This window comes from Trichogramma pretiosum, unplaced genomic scaffold, assembly GCF_000599845.2.
Source record: "Trichogramma pretiosum strain Unisexual culture from Peru unplaced genomic scaffold, Tpre_2.0 scaffold35, whole genome shotgun sequence".
Taxonomy (NCBI): domain Eukaryota; kingdom Metazoa; phylum Arthropoda; class Insecta; order Hymenoptera; family Trichogrammatidae; genus Trichogramma; species Trichogramma pretiosum.
Genome location: NW_019640943.1, coordinates 1,611,278 through 1,630,262, shown reverse-complemented (window position 1 = coordinate 1,630,262; position 18,985 = coordinate 1,611,278). Strand labels below are relative to the sequence as shown.

Genomic DNA, 18,985 nt, shown 5'->3' with positions numbered 1-18,985 from the left:
GAAGGTCTGGTCTTCTGGCTGCTGCGGAAAGGGGCCGACAGAAATTTGGCTAATTCGAAAGGAGAGACTCCGCTGCACGTCGTTTGCCAGAGACAGAGAGACTTCGACGCCGTCAACTTGGCGCGGTGGATAATGACGGTCACGAGCGAGTACGACGACGGACGTCCGCTGGTGCAGATCGACGCTCGGGATAACTCGAACGATGCACCGCTGCACTCAGCTACGAGCCACGGCCATCTATCATTGATGAGTTTTCTGTTGAAAAACGGCGCCAATCCTACATTGGTAAACGATAAAGGAGAGACTCCGCTGCACAATATTTGCCGGAAAGGCAGTGACCTTTGCTGGCCGCTGTTATTGTTTAGGATCTGTGACGAGCGACAGCTGCGGGTTCAGGTCGATGCGAGGGACACATTGGGCCGGACACCGCTGCAATGGGCCGTGGCGAATTTTAACCTGGACCTGATCGACGTACTGTTGGGTCGTGGCGCCGATCTGTCCAGCTTCGTTTTTCCCGTCGAGCGTCATTTTTACGAGAGATTTAGAACGAACGTCGAAGGACAGTTCGAGTCTAAAGTGGAACTAGCCTCTGGCATTATGATGGCCCTGGAACATCTTGAGAGAAAAGGATGGGAATTGGAACTAAGCGACGCCCTGACGATTATGAACTTTTTCGCAAATCATGGATTATTCGAGGAATCGCCGGCCATTGAAGAATGCTTAAATAACGAGGAATTTGTGGGCCTCATGAAAAGGATCAAAATGATAAAAACGAACTTGTCGCTCTACAACCTGATCCAGCTTCGGCCCAAAGAGGCGGCAAAACAGCTCACGTATAAGGATTACTTCGAGTTAGTGCGCTCGAATGGTTTGCGCAGGACTTTTGCCGTTTACAGCGATTGCTTCGCGCATCTGTGCGAGAAACTGTCGAATAAATTTTTCCTGGACTGGGCGATAGAGTCTTTCTGCGTGCTGATACACTGTCGGCTTCCGACTCTCTGCTGCTACATGATTTTGGAAAATTTGAACAACGAAGATTTGTATCACATTTGCTTGGCGGCTGCAGGTCAAACTGTCAAGGACGGTAAAATATGTGCAATAAAACGTATTAAAAAAAGACCCGTTAGAGCCAGAAAAGCTCCAAAAAGGCTTCAAATTAAATGGTGAAAATATGTAAAATGTAAAAGTAATGACAATCGATGATGATTTGTATAGGATATTTGCTTGGCGGCTGCACGTCAAATCTAATGAGCGTATTTGTTGTAATGTTTAATTTCTTCGGTGTTAATGAATGTATGTGTACATTTTTTATATAATTAACATCAATAAATTTCAAAACATATGTAACTGTTTACAACGCAAATATTACGATGATAGGTCTAAGGCTTTATTCTTTTCAATAAAGATATTAAATACGGAAATCTCCCGTGTGTGTTTTAGAAATCACCAACCATATCGACCCTCAACTTATTACCATAGATCAATTAAGATATCGACTTACAACTCATTAACATTCATGAATTAATATATGGATTGTCTCTTTTACCATGAAAACTCTTATTTCCAAAATACGTTTTGCAGAGATTCTCATGTATAATCGAACCGAAGTGAAAAAGGAGCATCTCTTGGGCCAAGAGTTTTGGAGTATTTTTCGAGAAATCTACCGGCGGAACGTACAACAATGCATGCGCTCGTATAGACGGTAGAGGGGGAAATTTTATCCCAATCCTTGCGGTCGACTCGCTGATACACGAGTAGTGCGTAGGTACAGTCGCTACGAAGTGAAGCTGATTTCAACGGCAAGCGAGTTGTTTACAAATTACGTTCATCCTCGCCTATGTATATAGGTGAAATCGACGTACAGTCTTGGCTGCTCGAGACGCGTAACCTTAAATATTTTCCAAGTGTGTACCGTGGATAGTTAAAGTGTGAATACATATAATCAAGGAAACGATGGAAAGTAGCAGTGGCGTATTTAGGTATGAATTTTGTGTGGGTTATGCCGTAATAATTTTTCAAGCGATCGCTCAATATCAAACTCAAATTATCTTCAGGGTAAAGGAAGAGCCGAGCGAGACTAGGACGAGCACAGGTGACAATTATGTTCTCGATTTGGTGAATTCTTGTAAAGTTGAAAACTTGGAAACACCAACGCTTCATGAATTATCGGTGAGTTTATTAATGAGTGATGCGTAATGTATGTGTTCAATGTTCCACCAATAAAAACTGCAACATTATTTTAATTTTAGGCAAAACACAAGAACGTAGCTGTGGAATTACAAGAGAGGTTAGATGAGAACATAATCATAGATATTGAGTACAAAGATGTTAAATCTGAACTGAAGCCTAAATTGACAATTTGCAAAACTGAATATCAAAGTAGTGAAGCGCTAGTGAAAAAGGAAAATCAAATTCAAACCAGTTACTTCGGTGAAAAAAATCTCATAATTTTGATAAAAAAAGACTACAATTATCACAATGATTGTCAATTTCAAGTCCATTATCGATCGAAAAATGATGAATACACGGTGAAAAGATTTAAACAAATTACTTTAACCAAATCATCTTATGTTGGCAAAATGCATCTAAAAAAACTTGAAGAAAAAGCTAATCAAAATTCACGTAATAGTAGGACACACAAAAGCATAAGATCACATGAATGTAATATTTGTCACAAATCTTTCAATTACCATTGCCACCTCAAAAGGCACGTCAACATAGTGCACATTCGCAGCAAACCCTTCGAGTGTGATATTTGTCACAAATCATTTGGACAAAAATATCATCTTAATACTCATAGAAATGTAGTACACGTTCGTAGCAAACCGTTTGAATGTGAGATTTGTCAAAAATCTTTTGGACAAAGGGATAATCTTAAATCTCATATAAATTCAGTGCATGAACGTAAAAAACCCTTTGAATGTGAAATTTGTCACAAATCATTTGGATACTCACATAATCTTAAAAGGCACATAAATGCAGTTCATGTACCCAGAAAACCCTTCGAATGTGAAATTTGTCACAAATCATTTGCACATAAATATTCTCTCAAAACTCACATTGATACACTACACAATCAGAATAAACCTTATCAATGTGAAATTTGTCACAAATCATTCGGACAAACAGGTGACCTCAATAAACACAGAATTACAGTGCACGATCGTAGCAAATCCTTTGATTGTGATATTTGTCATAAATCATTTGGACAAAAGAGTAATCTCAAAACTCACATAAATGCAGTACATTATGGCAGCAAACCATTCGAATGTGAGATTTGTCACAAATTATTTTCGGATAAGGGTAATTGCAAGAAACATGTTAATGCAGTACATTTTGGTATCAAACCCTTCCAATGTGAAGTTTGTCACAAATCATTTCGACTAAAATGTAACCTCAATAAACATATAAATGTAGTTCATAATCAGATCAAACCATTCGAGTGTGATCACATTTATCAAAAATCGTTTGGATATAAACATCGCCCTTAAATACCATAAACATAATGTACACGATCGTAGCGAACCCTTTTGAAGTTGACCCATAAAGTCAGTATGAATATCATGATTACAGCAAATCTTTTTTTGAATGCAAGTAGCTTCGAGGTATCGCACTGGTTGAAAACTTTTGACATAAATGTATTCTTCAATTTTGTAAAAATGTTGTAAAAAAACTATTAAGGTTTTCAAACTGTTCTCGATTTCGTTATGAGTGCAAAAACCCTTACAAAAATTTCCTATAGTATCCCGCAAAATTCCTACAGGGGTCCTATAGGATTCCAGTAGGAATTTTGCGGGATCCTATAGAAAATTTTTATAAGGGAAGCGTTTTATATTTTCAGTACATAAAATAATTTATTAAATATCCTATTTTTGTTTTCCATTTATTTGTTCCCATGTCTGTTTTAACTCAAATTCAAGCAAAAATCTAGCATATCTCGGAATACTTTTTGCAAAATCTACCGCAAAAATTTACACGCGGAGAACAAAGCGACACACGCCACAATAATTGCTTAGTCGAAGGTAGAAGGGGGAAATTTTCGTCTTCGACACATCACAGTTGCCGAATCGCCTCGCTAATATACGTATACAGCCGATAAGCTCACTCGCTGGTGCCGAGCTGATGTACAAAACGAACAAGTGTTTACTTACAAATTGTATCCGTAATATAGTATAGTACACATCTGTACTCAAAATCGAGGTTCACGGTGTTTAACCTTAAAATTTTTGCTCTGCACATCGTGAAAAATTAATATAGTTAATAATACATAAATAATCGTACAAAGTGATGGAAAGCGGCAGTGAGGTTATGAGGTAAATATCGTTTGTGTTTTATACTCACCGTAACGATAATTTTTCGAGCTGTTCCTTATTAAACTAGATTATTACTTCAGGGTGAAGGAAGAGCCAAATGATACTTGGTCGGATGCAGGTGACACGAGTTTCGTAGTAATAATGCAATACTTGATCCTAGCATGTCTTTTAAATATGATAGTTGTCAGAAATGATTTTTTCTCAAGGATCACCTCGATATTCGCGTTGACCCAGTACATCCTCGTGACACACTTTTTTTATGTAAGATTTGCCGCAAATCAGTTGGGTGGATAAGTTCCCTCAAACAACACATAAATACAGTACATATTCGCAGCAAACCGTTCAACCCAAAGATGGAACTAAACCTTGCTTTGAATAACACTTGTAAAAACTGACACAATTGAATTAAATATTCTTGAATTTTGTGAAAAAAAAACTTTGTAATTATTCCAACTGTTATCAATTTTTCGCGACTGTAAGTTTCTTTTTATCATTTGTACTGTAATGTAAACTATATATTAAATAACTTATCTTGTGAATATGAATTTTTTCGTATCTTTAACCCATTTAAGTATTTTATTCATCTGTTAAATTGTCATTATGTACACTTTTCTTCTATTGGTTTTGAGATTATCAAACAAAAGATCATACACACATTCTTTGATTTTCTACGGGGTAGCATTCACCAAAATTTGTACCCTTTTAAAGTTATTTTTGGAGCGATTATCATATTTACGTTTTTCATACAGTTGATACAATTAAATTTTCAGACTAAACAGTCATATTGACAATATTGATTGTTTGCCTTTTAAAATGTAACCACAGCTACAAAAATATTCAACACTTTTATCCTTCACGCACATTCCTTTTACTTCTTCGCTTGGGTCCTCATTGAACGCCCATTCCGAGCGCCCAACAACGCAAATTTCGATTATACCATTTAAGCTTTGAGTTGAGTTTATCGGATGATTTTTAGAATTGCTCGTATCAGTAGATCGGCCCAGCGAGAGCGAGAGAAAGAACGCAAGCGAGCTCTAAAGTCGTTTTATTCCTTTTTTTTCTCTCTCTCTCAGCTCTCTCTGAAAAAGGAAAGAAAGAAGACTCCCGAAGTAGTATGGCTGGTTTTATCGTCTCGAACCGATCGTTTTGTCCATTCACTCCCTCGCTCTCTTTCTTCGCGCGACACACACACACACACACAGGGAAAATTGCGCCGCAATATGCTCCTTGCGAGCGTCGTGATTTCAATTTTTGACCCAGCTTTTTTCCCTTTTTTCGCTCTTCATCGCGATATACGTGTAATGTAATTTTGCGATTTTTTTTCACATATACGCGTACGTACGAACGAACGACAAAAAAGAATAAAAAATAATAATGATAATCGTAATAAAGCGCCCGCGATCCCGATGCCGCTGTTGCGGTGGTGTACGCGCTCGCTCGCGCTTGGCTTACATATATTCGAGCGGGAGGATTAATTTACTGACCTGTCATTTACAGAGACACGCGACGCGGCGGCGGCGGCGGCGGCAGAGTTACATTAAAGCTCAGATAGAGAAGAACAAGAGCCTATTACCAGGCCGTTTCAAATGCAATTCCACGCATCGAATAATAGAGCTTTCGTCCTCACCCACCACTCCCCCTTCCTTTTTTCCTCTTCCCCCCCCCCTTTGCGCGCACACCCACTTCGTCATCGTGTGTCTGTGTCGTCGTACGTGCCTCGAGTGCGAGAGCTTTTGACATTTCCGTTTCGGGAGCAATTATAATCGTCGTCGTAGTCGTTGTCGTAAATGTACCTAGTAGTACGTGTACCTCTTTGGCCTCGCGAGAGAGATCTGGAAATTGGCGGAGCAACGTTTTAATCAAATGTACGCGTATTTAAATCGAACGCGAATACTCTTTCTACGAAGATGAGCTTTTCTAAGAGCTTTTACAAGCTTACCGCTCGAGGGGTGCGAATACGAACTAACGTAAAAAGGAAAAATACAACGAAATCGTACTAATAGTAATAATCATAATAACAACAACAATCGCGATTCGCTAGCTGCGTTACACGCTTTTTGCGCGCTCCTTGTACTCGATAATCTCCGTACGCGCGCGCGAGATCCGAAAATAGCCTCTCGTGCGCTCGCCGATCTATCGAGAGTATATACAAGTATATAAAGAAGAGGAGAGGCGACACGAGTACACTCGCTAAGTGCTTCGACGTGTTCACTCTCTCTCTCTCTCTCGCTGAAGAGGCTACACTGTTTTTCCTTATTCTTTTTTTTTCTTTTTTTAATTCGCAACGAAAGAAATGACACGGGACGCGAGCGATAAACCCGCGCAGCTTCTACGTGTGTATCTATTTCGAGAGAGTACTCGCGACGATATTTTTTTTTTATCCTTCGTGCCTCTCGTGACCAATTGATCGAGGATTTGATTTGAAAGGATCTCTCGAAAATTGATTTTTCCTTCAATATAAATGGAATTTATATATTTTTTTATTAAAAGACAATACATGTAACGTAGATACGTATGATAAAATCGAGCTTTTTTACGAGCCCCGATATGATTGAAAGACAAGGGATCGAGAAAAAAAATATATGACGTGTGTATACACGCAGCTTTGAATTTTTTTGACGACGGGCGTGCGCGAAAATCCGCTGCAAATTGCAATCAAATATCAGATGTATATGTACACGACGATGATTGCGAAATAGCTGAAAAAGCTCCCGCGTGATTTTCTTAACAAACGAGACGAACATAAATACGAAGAAACAATAAAGTTTACTCGAACGGTTACTTTTACTGGCACGACTCGCAATAATATAATTTTTGGCTGGATTTATAAAGAAGACTCTCTCGTCGTATCATCCCTTCCTCTCGGATGCAGCAGTAGCAGCCACAGTATAGGTAGTATAGTTGCGGCGCAAAGTCTGCCAATAAAGTTTATTGGAAAGCCTCCTCTCGTGCTCTACGTTATATATACATCGTATAATAAAATATATATTGCGTAACGTTGACTCGAACACACACACACACACACACACGTACGTACATACACAGAGTCTAGCCGCTCCCCAAAATTAATCCAACTTGCAGTGAGAGAGAGAGATTCATCTTGTCTCCTTCTCTCGCTCATCCGTCGGTCCGTCTCTCGTTCGTTTCTTCGCGTTTCGAAAATTATAGCCCCACACTGCAGCACTGCACACACACACTGCGAGATGACGACGATGATCTAGACGCGAAGAGAGGAGCAGCAAAAAACCACCGCTGCTAGCTATACTGTAACGTTTCGTACACGATGAAGAAAAGAGAATCGAGGCGTGAAGGAAGAGGAGGAGCTCGCGGAGAGGGTCCGGCGCGATCCGCAACTAACCCGACGACGACGAATCAGTATTTCTGTCGCGGCGCGTCCCCTCCTCGCTCTCTCTCTCTCTCTGGGTGACATTATATGCACGCACGGTACACGCGAGACAAAACTATAAACGCGTCGACAGACGCGTGTGAACGAGAGATAGAGAGTAGTAAAGAAAAGCGTAACAAAAATTTGTCGCGCTACGCGTAAGGAGGGCCATCGACGATTCAAGTTGAGAGCTCAGTGCGATATCGGACGCGCGACCCGCGCGCAGTGCTTAGAATTTATGCTTATGCATAAGTGCGCGCGACGAAAGTAAAAAGAATTACGAGGGTGTGCGGGGGGAGTGACATGTGTCGGCGAGAAGTGATACGAGTGCGAAAGTGAAATTTTTTTTTTTTTGTTACCAATTGGAAATGATGACTCTGATGTCGAAGATCGATCACGGCTCCACTTATCCGCGTTACAACAGCAATCAACAGCAGCAGCAGCAGCAGTTGCCGGTGATACCCGTCGTTGCGGCTGCGACCGCTGCAACTGCGTCGTCCTCCGCCACGGCGTCTTATCCCCATCATCAGCATTACCAGCAAAGCTATCCAGCCAACAACGCCAGTATTGCCGCTCAGCATCATCATCATCATCATCAGCATCATCAGCAGTATCATTATCAACATCATCATCATCATCAACTTCGTAATCAACAGCAGCACGGGGTTAGAGTCTATTTTTTTGCAAAGAAAAACAATCGAATATAAGCCGCGCATGCAATTCTCAATATATATCCGTGCAATTAGACGCGAAATAATCGGGCACGGCTGCTATACTGCGTGCCACACACAGAGAGTAGACAGAAGTAGAGTACACAATATCTACGCATCATTAAAATTTGCGCTTAGGCGATCAGTAAAATACGCGCGTACTCGCTCGACCGAGACTCTCTCTTCTCTCTCTCTGTACTCAACGTATATATACAGTAGTGGCAGTAATCCTCTTTATACACACAAAATCGTAAACTAGCTTCAACCGGCGTAAAACACGATCGACCTGTCGAACAATTCCCCCAATTGTTCAGCTGCCCTTTTCGGTCAAAAGCACCGTGCCAATACATCAAACTCGAATATATATGATCAATTTGCCATTATTTTATATTCTCGCAGAGCCAAATGAATTATGGCAAATCCGCCGCAGCGTCGGCTCGACTGCGATCGACCACCTCGCTGTTGAGTGGGGGCGGCGGCGGCGGTGCCGAAGCCGATTATCGTACTCAGGGCGATTCACCGAGAGCAACAGCAGCGGCAGCGGCAGCAGTGGCTCTGTCCGAGGATTCGACCAGTCGTGGCAGCAGCGCCGCCGATCAATTTGGGTAAGTTTTTTTAAGCCCTGGTAGGAATTGTCGACGACGTCCTGATGATCGAAAAAATTTTTTTTTCAATTATTTTACCATTGATCAATTCTGATTAAAATTGTCAAGTATGAAAATAATACTTGAATCGTTTCAAAAAAAAAATTAAAATCAGTTTTGAACCGCTTAGGATACGATAATATCAATTTGAGCTTCCACCGCTAGATGTCGAGTACCTTTATCTTTAAAAATCTGCGAGTGGTAAAGTACAAATAAATGTATAAGTGACACAGCTTTGAACTAATATTTATGTAATTACTTCGAAAAATTTGTGTAACATTTTCGAATAAACGGATTCAATTTAATCGATGAACCATCGAAATTTTGATCAAATGATAATTTTCGTAAATTCCATACAGGTTCAAAAAATAATCATTGAAATGAAGCGAAGCATTTTCTATGTTACTACACTATTGTTTACTCGAGTCGAACAATCGAGAGCTCAGTCCAAAATTACCCAATGATCTCTCGAGCGGTCGTAAAGTGTCGTCGTTGTAATATAATAATGCATTAACGAAATGGCCCCACAGCTCCATACATACGTATACGTAAACTCATCGATATTACGTCATCGTACATGATTGACTACAATTCAATCGGGCAGTAAACTCGAGCAATAATCACTTACACACCTCCTCCTCCTCCTCTCGGTCTCTCTCTAGGGCGTCGTATATACGTAGCGCATTATCAACGTATTATATATACAGGGGCTAAAGCATCATCGAAGCACCCTTTTGTGCTCGAGCCGACTCGAGTGTGCGGCAATCATTCGTATATATACGTATATAACTCGTAAACCGCAAATCACTCAAAATCCCTCGCGCTCGGACGAGTTAATTCTCTCCCATATTGATTTATATACAAGTGTGCGTGTGCGTGGATAATAATGGTCGCGTGATTACGTTCCGATGATTTTCAAGCTCGCAAACCGACTCGGAGCCCTACGATTACGATGAGGACGACGATAACGACGACGATAACGACGACGAGGAGGAGGAGGAGGAAGATGAGGGTCCGGAAGAGGAAGACGAGGGAGAAGAGGAGGCGGAGGACGAAGGCGACCTCGAGGAAGACGACGAGGAAGACGACGCGGAGTCCAACTCGGAGTTACGACGACATCAACGACAAGGCCAACAACAGCATCAACAGCAGCAACAACAACAACAGCAACAGCAGCAGCAGCAAATTCGCAATCAAGTTGCGGTCGTCCAGAGTACCAATAATAATCAACAGCAGAATCGTCATAACAATCAAAGTAATCATCACCACCACCACCATCATCATCATCATCATCGAGACGGTGGCTGTCTGCTTTGGGCTTGCAAAGCCTGCAAAAAGAAGACGGTCACGGTCGACCGAAGAAAGGCGGCTACTCTGCGCGAGCGACGCAGACTTCGCAAAGTGAGTTAAAAAAAAAGTTTACCGCGTAATTTTACCTTACGATATACACGCGATTACAATTCATAAAAGCACGAGGAATTAACGCTGAAAAGAAGAAGAGAGAGAAAAAAATAACGAAGCACAAAAGGGAGCTTTTTTTATATACATGAATTTACATCGCTAAAGATATCCATAAGATTCTTAAAGGACGAGCTTCTCTTTTGCTCGGTTTATATACGTACACAACAATTCGCGGCAATAATAAATAAAGGAAGAGCCAAGAGCTCTACGTCCCATTCCCATATTCGCAGAGATAGAGAATTATTTTACGACGATATTCGTTATATTATCTATCTGTATATAGTGCGCGGCGCGCAGTGTGACACACAGCCAACGAAGCTCGAAAACTTTTATGCCCCCCGCGCGCGCGCGCCATTATTATTATATTATTATACAGTACTACTGCGCGACGTTTCTCGCGCGTTGAGCGCGCGCGACACGCTTTGATAATTAAATTTTACAGCCGACGGAATCCGCATCGGGTGGCGGCGGCAGTGACAAAAGTTTCATTTCGGCTTTTCCTTCGTGCTGCCAACAGCAGCAGCAGCAGCGAAACGCGTGGCACGGCACGGCGTGGCGTCTGCTGTTATACTGCCAAATGAAAAGCAAATGTCTGCATACATGCATACACGCAGACAGTCGCAGATATACACAATCTATTTACACGTGGTGTACACACAACTGATTGTCCGACCGAACGTGTATTATATTGTATATATATCTACGGGGAGCTTTTTTGTTGTACTCGATGTGCACAGCTGGGTTCGTACTGTTGTTGCTGCTGCTGCATCTGGCAAATAATCAAATCTCATTAGTTAACGAAGAGGCCTCGTAAAATAAATAAAATAAAATGAAAAATTCACTCGCAACGAAACGAAAGCTTTGTAAAACTTTATTATCATATACGTACTTTGTTTGTGTGTTTATGCGTCGCGCAGGTCAACGAGGCGTTCGAGGTGCTCAAGCGACGCACGAGCGACAATCCGAATCAGCGACTGCCGAAAGTCGAGATACTGCGTAACGCCATCGATTACATCGAGAATTTGGAATCGCTGTTGCAGCAGAGCAGCAGCAGCGGTACTGGTACTGGTGGCAGTGGCAGCAGCTGCAGCGGCGGCGGACTCGTCTGCAGGCTCGCAAGCTCGAAAAAGCGCGGCTTGCAGCAGTGCTCGAGCGGCAACGAGAGCAACGTGAGTCGAGATTTTTTTTTCGTTCCTTGTAATAATAATATTTTTCCGACTGGTTCTCGAAGTTTTTTGTACGAGTGTAATTATCGAGATTTTTGCTCGCTGGTAATACGTGGATATATATAAGGGCAAGCGAGAAAGAGAGAGAAAGAAATGAAATGAAATGAAGAGGGAGAAAAGAGAGTTTTAAAAATCTCGACACGTATACGCAGCCTGACCCGATGACCCAATTCTCTCTCTCTCTCTCTCTCTCTCTCCTGGCGCTGGGTACAGTATAGTAGGATTCTCAAGGCTGCGTGTGGCAAGCGATGCAGCACCGACCTCTTCCTCCTCCTCATCCTCATCCTCCTCCACCTCCTCTCGTCCTCTTCATCCTTCTCTCCTCTCGCTACTAATACATACTGCTACTACTCTTCTTCCAACTCTCCGTGAGGGTGATTTAATCGGACGCTTCGGGGGGTTTTCTTCCTATCTTTTTTTTTTCAAAACTCGTACACGCCACGTACGTCTGCCGAGCTGAACACACACGATTCAATCTCTTCTCTCTGTCCCGGTTACACACATTTATATAACGTGGCCGCAAACGTACCGAAACCAGCACAGATTCGACTCGCGGACGCGCATTATATATATTAAAATAATATTTATGCGCCGTACTTGGGACGATGGCAGCGTTTCGAATTGTATAAATTTGATAATTTGTAGTTTGTCGTCGCCAGTCGTTAACGCGTATGTATAGTACACAGCTGCGTGTGTTCTGGGAAACAATTTGTATCGTACGCGAACGAGAGGAGAGCTGCAGCAGCATATCGCGTACACGGCCTAAAGTCTAAATCAGGGTAAAAATGTTAATGCACGTTACGTACGTACGTGTAGGAGCCGAGGCGAAGTAAATTATTTCACGAGCTCGTAAACGTCCGATTCGCATTTGTGCAGAAGCCGAGGGTTGAGCTGTGTGACGTGTCGTTGAGTGGCTGCCGCTAACGCTGCACTGAGGCTTTTAATGGACAAAACGTAATATACTTAACGTCGACTTTCTACAGTTACGTCTTTCTTTACGCACCTTATATTAAAACGTCTTATTTGCTGTATTTTGCTCTTTCTTTCTTTTTTTCTCTCTCTTTCTCGTGACACGCTGCGGTCGTTCTCTCGGCTGTCCCGAGCAAAGATGCTCAGCACGTGCTTGACACGTGCTAGCGATACATCTTTTTTATTTTGTGTTTGTTTGTTTGCTTCCTTTCGCTCCAAATTGAGCCGGAGAGATGGAGTGCGCGGCAATTTATCGTAGGGATTTATAATGAAACGGCGCATCGCCCGAATGTATTTGCGAGGACGTCGAGAAATTAGCTGGATTTAACTTTTGACGATAATTAGGACATTTTTGGAAAATATGAAAGTTATTCGCGTCCGTACTTTTTCTAGCTATATACAACACACAACAAAAAAATGAGTAATTTAATTGCAGCAGCAGCATCTCTCGCATACTGCACTAAATATTTTTATCCGACGATACATCTCGCGCTGCCCATTAATAGCATATAAGTATAATAACTGCCCGAGTCATGCCTGGCCCCTCTCCACGAGTACCTGAAAATTTCCTCCGCGTGCAATATCCGAGATATATAAAAATATTTCACAATTCTCTCTCTCTCTCTCTCTCTCGGTGTAATTCCAAACCCAGCAAATGGTAAAAGCTGCTCGCTTTTACATAATTTCAAATTCAAAAGCTCACGAACATGCCCTCGGTAGTCTTCTGTTTCTACTTTTTTTTTTTATATCCAACAATTTTCGGTATTCTGCTGATGAGACAAAAAAAAGGGGGGGGGGNAAAAAAAAGGGGGGGGGGGGGAACGAGTGCATTATGCCGGGAATTTCTATTTATAATCTCGTGCCAATTAATTTTCCTTCCTTCCTCGCCGTCGCAGTCATTTTTTTTTTCAAAACAATTCACGCCACCTTGCGAACGAACGAACGGCGTGCGACTATAAATTTCGCAGCAATTTCATCGGGATTATCGATTTTATCCCGGTCGCACATACATCAGCAGCAGCTCGCAAGCTCGGAGCTTTCGAAATTTTTTCGTACCCCCTCGCGCGTGGCCCTTAGTAACGAAGTAAATATTTATCGTAAACTTAGTAGAGCCCTATCGTTCGTCAAAAAGGCTCACAAAAGATAAATCGAATAACGAGGGAGTAAAATTCAGCTTAGTCGCGCGCAAAAGTGATATAATTCCTGACGCGCTGCTCTCACACATACGTAGTATACATACGGTCGGTCGGTCGAGCTTACGCGCGAGACATCGCATTTGTAAATGTCACTAAATATTCCCCGTGATACACGAATTTATAACGCACGCACGAGGTAAATGTACGCGAGGAAAAAGCGATAACGAAGTTCTATCTCTCTCTCGACTCTCGAGGTTTGTTAATTCCGTTTTTCTCTTATACCTGTGTATTTCGCATCATGATGCCGCCGCTGCCACTGAAGCTCGCTCGTGTATATAATCATGGCTAGGCCACACGTCCAGCGGCAGCAAAACGAGAAACGACGTATATATATCAGCGCCACGACGATAATGCAATGTATGCAAATGCAATAAAACATTTGCGCCGCCGCTGCTGCGCTAGACTTGACACTCTCTGCCGCCGCGCCACGAGCTTATCTCCTCTTTTTGCTCTCTTTCCACATAGCCACACACACGCGCACGCGTACTTATGTATACGGCGCAGGCATAACAATTCACAGACGTAATATAAAAGCCGACGTATATTATTATACGCGAGATCTGCGCGCTTAAGATTTTCGCTCTTTCCGAGTGTTACGTGTTATATACGCGTACATATCGCGTAACGAGAATAGAGCATCAGCGGCAGCAGTGGATTCTATTCGCTTTCTCTACGCAGACGCGCGCGGTGTCGCCTATTATATATATTATGTATTTTCGAGATGAGAAATGCAGATTAGCGGCTCGACGCGCGGATGAAAATTACGATACGTTTCGATGCATTCGAAATTCGTTACATTATACATGACCGCATCGATGTGTATCGGGCGCGTATTATAGAATACACATTTTGTTTTTGTGCGGTATACAGGCTGACCAAAAAAAGCTCCTAGAGCCGAAAAAGTGTTACACAATATTTAAAGCATATTACGTTAACCATTTGCCACTGCTTTAAAGCTCGGGCACAATTAACTTCGTTACAAGCGAGCCGCAATATAATAACAATAATAACGTAAGAAGGCGCGTAAGCGCGTAATACGCGTTTAAAATCCGGGTCAACCATTTCGACCGCCGCCACTACTAGGGCGCGTGGCTCGTATATAATATAATGTAACACACAACTAACACAGCTCCGCCCTTTAGCCGCTTTTCGGGTTGGAGCTTTTTGCATGATAATGGCAGCGAAGCGAGAGATTGAATTATCAATTCGCGTCTCATTTACTCGAGGGCTCGATCGACTGCGTCGCGTCGCTGCTCCTCCTCCGATAAAGGATAATTTCTTTTCGCCTTTCGCTTTTTTCTCTCTCTCTTTCTCTACTTTTATATACATTCACGCATTAGCGATTGCAGTCACGCCTCGCGTAGCGCCCCGATGCACTGCTGCTGCTGCTGCTGCTGCTGCTGCTCAGCTGCTGTGCACTACGGCTCACTTCCTCGCTGAAGTATATAGCAGGAGCAGCAGGAGTAGGAGGATCGAGCTTACTGACCCAGATTCTTGACCTTCGCACTTAATAGCGCGGCAGCGAGCCGCAGCAGCAGAGTTCAGAGGTCAAGCGTGCAGCGCGAAATTTTGCAGATGAACATTATCATCGTTATTATCATTATTATTATATGTGTGTTTGTGTGTGTGTGCGCGCGCGTAACGTTTTATACGTGTACGTAACGCTTCGCGCGCGCGCCCCGATGTATAGCGACTGTTCGAAATTGGGTCGAAGCAAATTGAACGTGTGCACCGATTGAGCTTTTGCACCGCGAGCTGCCCCTTCCGATGAACTTCGGGCCTATGCAGTAAAGAGAGAGAGACCTATTGTCGTAGCGACAAACGATACTATCGCTTTTTTTTTATTTACTTTTTATTTGTGTCGTCCGTCGTACTCGAACGAGATATAATCGTACTCGATTCGAAGGATATGCGGATACGATATAGCGCGTACAGCGAGTTCGCACGTGCGTACTGCGATGGATTCGACGGTAAGAATCCTGGGTAGAAACGCTCGACGTTTAGAGGAGAATAAGCACAGTATATACTCATATTTTACATAAGCCGTGATTTCATTTATAAAATTATTCTTACCTATCCACTTGCAGATTTACAGATTCAAAGGTACTCGCCATCTAGCGGCTTGAGTCGGTATTATCATACTTAAAGAGGTTAAATAAGTTGTAACAGAAAAATCTCCAAAAATTAGCCGTTTGAATCGTTTTGAATCGTAATTTTTCGGTCGATCATTATATTATCGAGGATACAGGGCCGCGAGATAGGCGTATAAACACGCCCGCAATTTCCTCGAGTGCGGATCGGAAATACTCGCGTATTCATAACGTTGCAGCATTTATACGCGACGGAGCCGGAGCTGCATTTCGTATTCCGTATTAGTAATCCGTGTATAATACATATATATCGAGCTCTATACAAAGGCCAGAAAGGGGGGAAAACTTCTTCTCGGATATATCTTTGCCTCCGACTGAGCGAATGAGAGAGAGAGAGAGAGAGCGAGAGAGAGGATGTGTATACTCGCGAATAAAGTTGCCTTTACTTCGACGCACCAAGTACCAAGTTTTAAATGAAATCGTCAAAAGTTTATAACTTGACTTTTGGTTCTCCTACTCCTTCAGGGGGTGCACAGAGCGTACGAAACTCTCCCTCACTCCGCGTGTATACGTGTAATATATTTTAGAAGCTTGTCCAAAAGTATATTATACCCGACGTCCAAGCTCCGAGGCATATATAAGGCGAATTACGAAATGAAAATTGAAATTTCATTGGCTGGAAAAATATATCGCAGCGCTGAAACTTTTATACTAATTTTTTTTTTTTTATATTCCTCGTATGTGTTGCAGAATGCCGATTCGACGCAGTACGTGACGGACAGGCTGCGGCAGTTCTCCGATCCGTTGGCCAGGTTTCAACCTATCGGCGGTGAGTAGCAGCAGTACCAAAATATATATATATGTACGCGCGCAGATTTTTTTTTCTACAGCTTCTCTCTGGCGATGAATTATACGAGGTAGCTGAGAAAATTTTCGCGAGCGTTTATCACGCGCGTGTATTGGGGTTATAATATCCTATTAAACTTTCGGTTCGCGCGTCGTGGCGGAGAGAGAAAAAAAAATATATAGAGAGAGAAAGGAGAACGACTTTCCCGTATACGACGAAACTTTTCGCAATGAAAAGTTCTCCTCTCTGTCTTTTGATGATAATGAGGAGGAGAGCTCGTGTAATTGTTCCGGGTAAAGAGATTTCTTGTTGCTCTCGGGGGTTGAAAAAAAAAAAAAAATGAAAGAGAGAGACGACGACGACGACGATGATGATAGAGTCGTAGAAGCTGGATGAAAAAAGTGCAGTAGCATCTAGCTCGCGGCTAAAACTTTTCATATTAAAGAATAGCTGCTCTTTGCTCGCGCGACCGTTTTCTTTTTTCATCCATCTTTCATGAGAGTCCTAAATTCATTTTCTCGCGCGAATCATGTGATTATGAGCGCGCGCACAAGTATATGCGGACGTCGATTCGCCGCGTGCGGATAAAGATCTTTTGAGCGGTTTTTCATTCAATTAATCTCCTGAAAAAGCTCGAAAAAAATAAACGAGTAACGCTGGGTAAAAGCAATTTCGACGCGTGATTTTGCTGAACGCAATTCTGACCGATGAAACTTTAAAAAAAATCCGACAAAAATCATTATCCGATTGACGCATAAGCGACATACACACAGGTACAGTAAATTTTTGTTATCCAAAAACTCGCTGACTTTGTCGGAGCAAGCGAGTGACGATATTTTCTGCCGCTATTGGTATGTTTTCGACAATTTAAGCTCGTTCCGATATTGTACGGACAATGTATATAAACAGATAAATCGGTAAGATTGATGCAAACAATAAGATCGTAAACGATTTTCACATCATGCCTCGAATACATTGATCGTGTTAATAGAAAAACAAATTAGTTTGAATGTTATATTTCTAACGAGCCGTAATCTCAAAAAAAAAATTTTGAAGGATCCATTGGTTTATTGAGGCATCGACATGGATGAAAATGAGAGGAAAACCAAAGAAGTTGGCTCGGAAATTAATCTGAGTGAGAACGACAGTATTGTTTCAGGCGACAAAAAACAGATTTGTGATATTTTTCAGGAGGCATTTACACTAGAATCGAGCTTGATAACCCACCGAGACACATTTCATAGTGAACAAAAAAATTATGTATGTGACAAGTGCGAAATGAAATTTGAGTTCCGAAGTCATTTGAGTAGACATCAAATTTCAGAACACAGAAGCCGCAATGATTTTGGATGCGACCAGTGCGAAAAGAAATTTGTGAAAAAATCGAGTTTGTTTACGCATCAAAAATTGGTACACAAAGATCGCGAAGATTACTCATGTAACAAGTGCGACAAGAAATTTGAAAATAAATCAACTTTACTAAAGCACAACAAAATATTCCACGAAGTTTTCAAAAACTACTTATGTGAAATGTGCGCGAAGAGATTTGATACTAAACATAGTTTTCTCATGCATCTGAAAAGAGTGCACAAAGGTCGCAATGATTTTCTATTCGAAAATGGCGAGAAGAAATTTAGCAATAAATCGCATTTGCTTTTGCGCCAAAAGATAGCACACGAAGGTCGTAAAGATTTCGCCTGCAATGAGTGCGAAAAGAAATTTGGGGATCAAAGCAACTTGAGAAAACATGAAAAAACAGTCCACGAACGTCGAAAAAATTTCGAGTGCGACAAATGCCAGAAAAAATTTGGGGAACGAGGAAATTTGATACAGCACCAAAAAGTAGTCCACGAAGGTCGCAAAGATTTCGCATGTAACAAGTGTGAAAAGAAATATACACAAAAATCTAATTTGCTCTTCCACCTCAAGGCGGTACACGAAGGTCGAAAAGATTTTGCATGCAACAAATGCGAGAAGAAATTTGGGTTCAAATCAAACTTATTCTTGCATGAAAAGACGGTCCATCAAGGACGTAGAGACTATGCATGTGACAAATGTGAGAAGAAATTTGGGAATAGGCCTAGTTTGATCCAGCATTTTTTTTTTTTTTTTTTTTTAGATAGAGAAATGCGTTACGCACCGTA

General features: G+C 41.9%; 2 protein-coding genes across 5 annotated transcripts in view; both read left to right on the top strand.

The window, feature by feature from the left end:
* Positions 1 to 1,792: 1,792 nt before the first annotated feature.
* Positions 1,793 to 3,491, top strand: LOC106653334 (zinc finger protein OZF-like). Its single transcript, XM_014372734.1, has 4 exons — positions 1,793 to 1,979; positions 2,055 to 2,169; positions 2,250 to 3,165; positions 3,244 to 3,491. The coding sequence occupies exons 1-4, from the start codon at positions 1,954 to 1,956 to the stop codon at positions 3,489 to 3,491; spliced, it is 1,305 nt and encodes a 434-aa protein (XP_014228220.1). The 5' UTR covers positions 1,793 to 1,953.
* Positions 3,492 to 4,113: 622 nt separating this feature from the next.
* Positions 4,114 to 18,985, top strand: part of LOC106653399 (lateral signaling target protein 2 homolog) — a 77,834-nt gene continuing 62,962 nt past the window's right edge. For 2 of the 4 annotated variants that reach the window (XM_014372810.2, XM_014372811.2), the window contains exons 1-5: positions 7,850 to 8,363; positions 8,808 to 9,013; positions 9,973 to 10,453; positions 11,431 to 11,682; positions 16,745 to 16,823. In XM_014372810.2, coding sequence (XP_014228296.1) covers positions 8,067 to 8,363; positions 8,808 to 9,013; positions 9,973 to 10,453; positions 11,431 to 11,682; positions 16,745 to 16,823 — 1,315 coding nt within the window. In that variant the 5' untranslated portion in view covers positions 7,850 to 8,066. Of the gene's footprint in view, positions 4,314 to 4,380; positions 4,432 to 7,849; positions 8,364 to 8,807; positions 9,014 to 9,972; positions 10,454 to 11,430; positions 11,683 to 16,744; positions 16,824 to 18,985 lie in introns of those variants that run through there. The other 2 variants (XM_023457926.1, XM_023457927.1) reach the window with 2 other exon arrangements.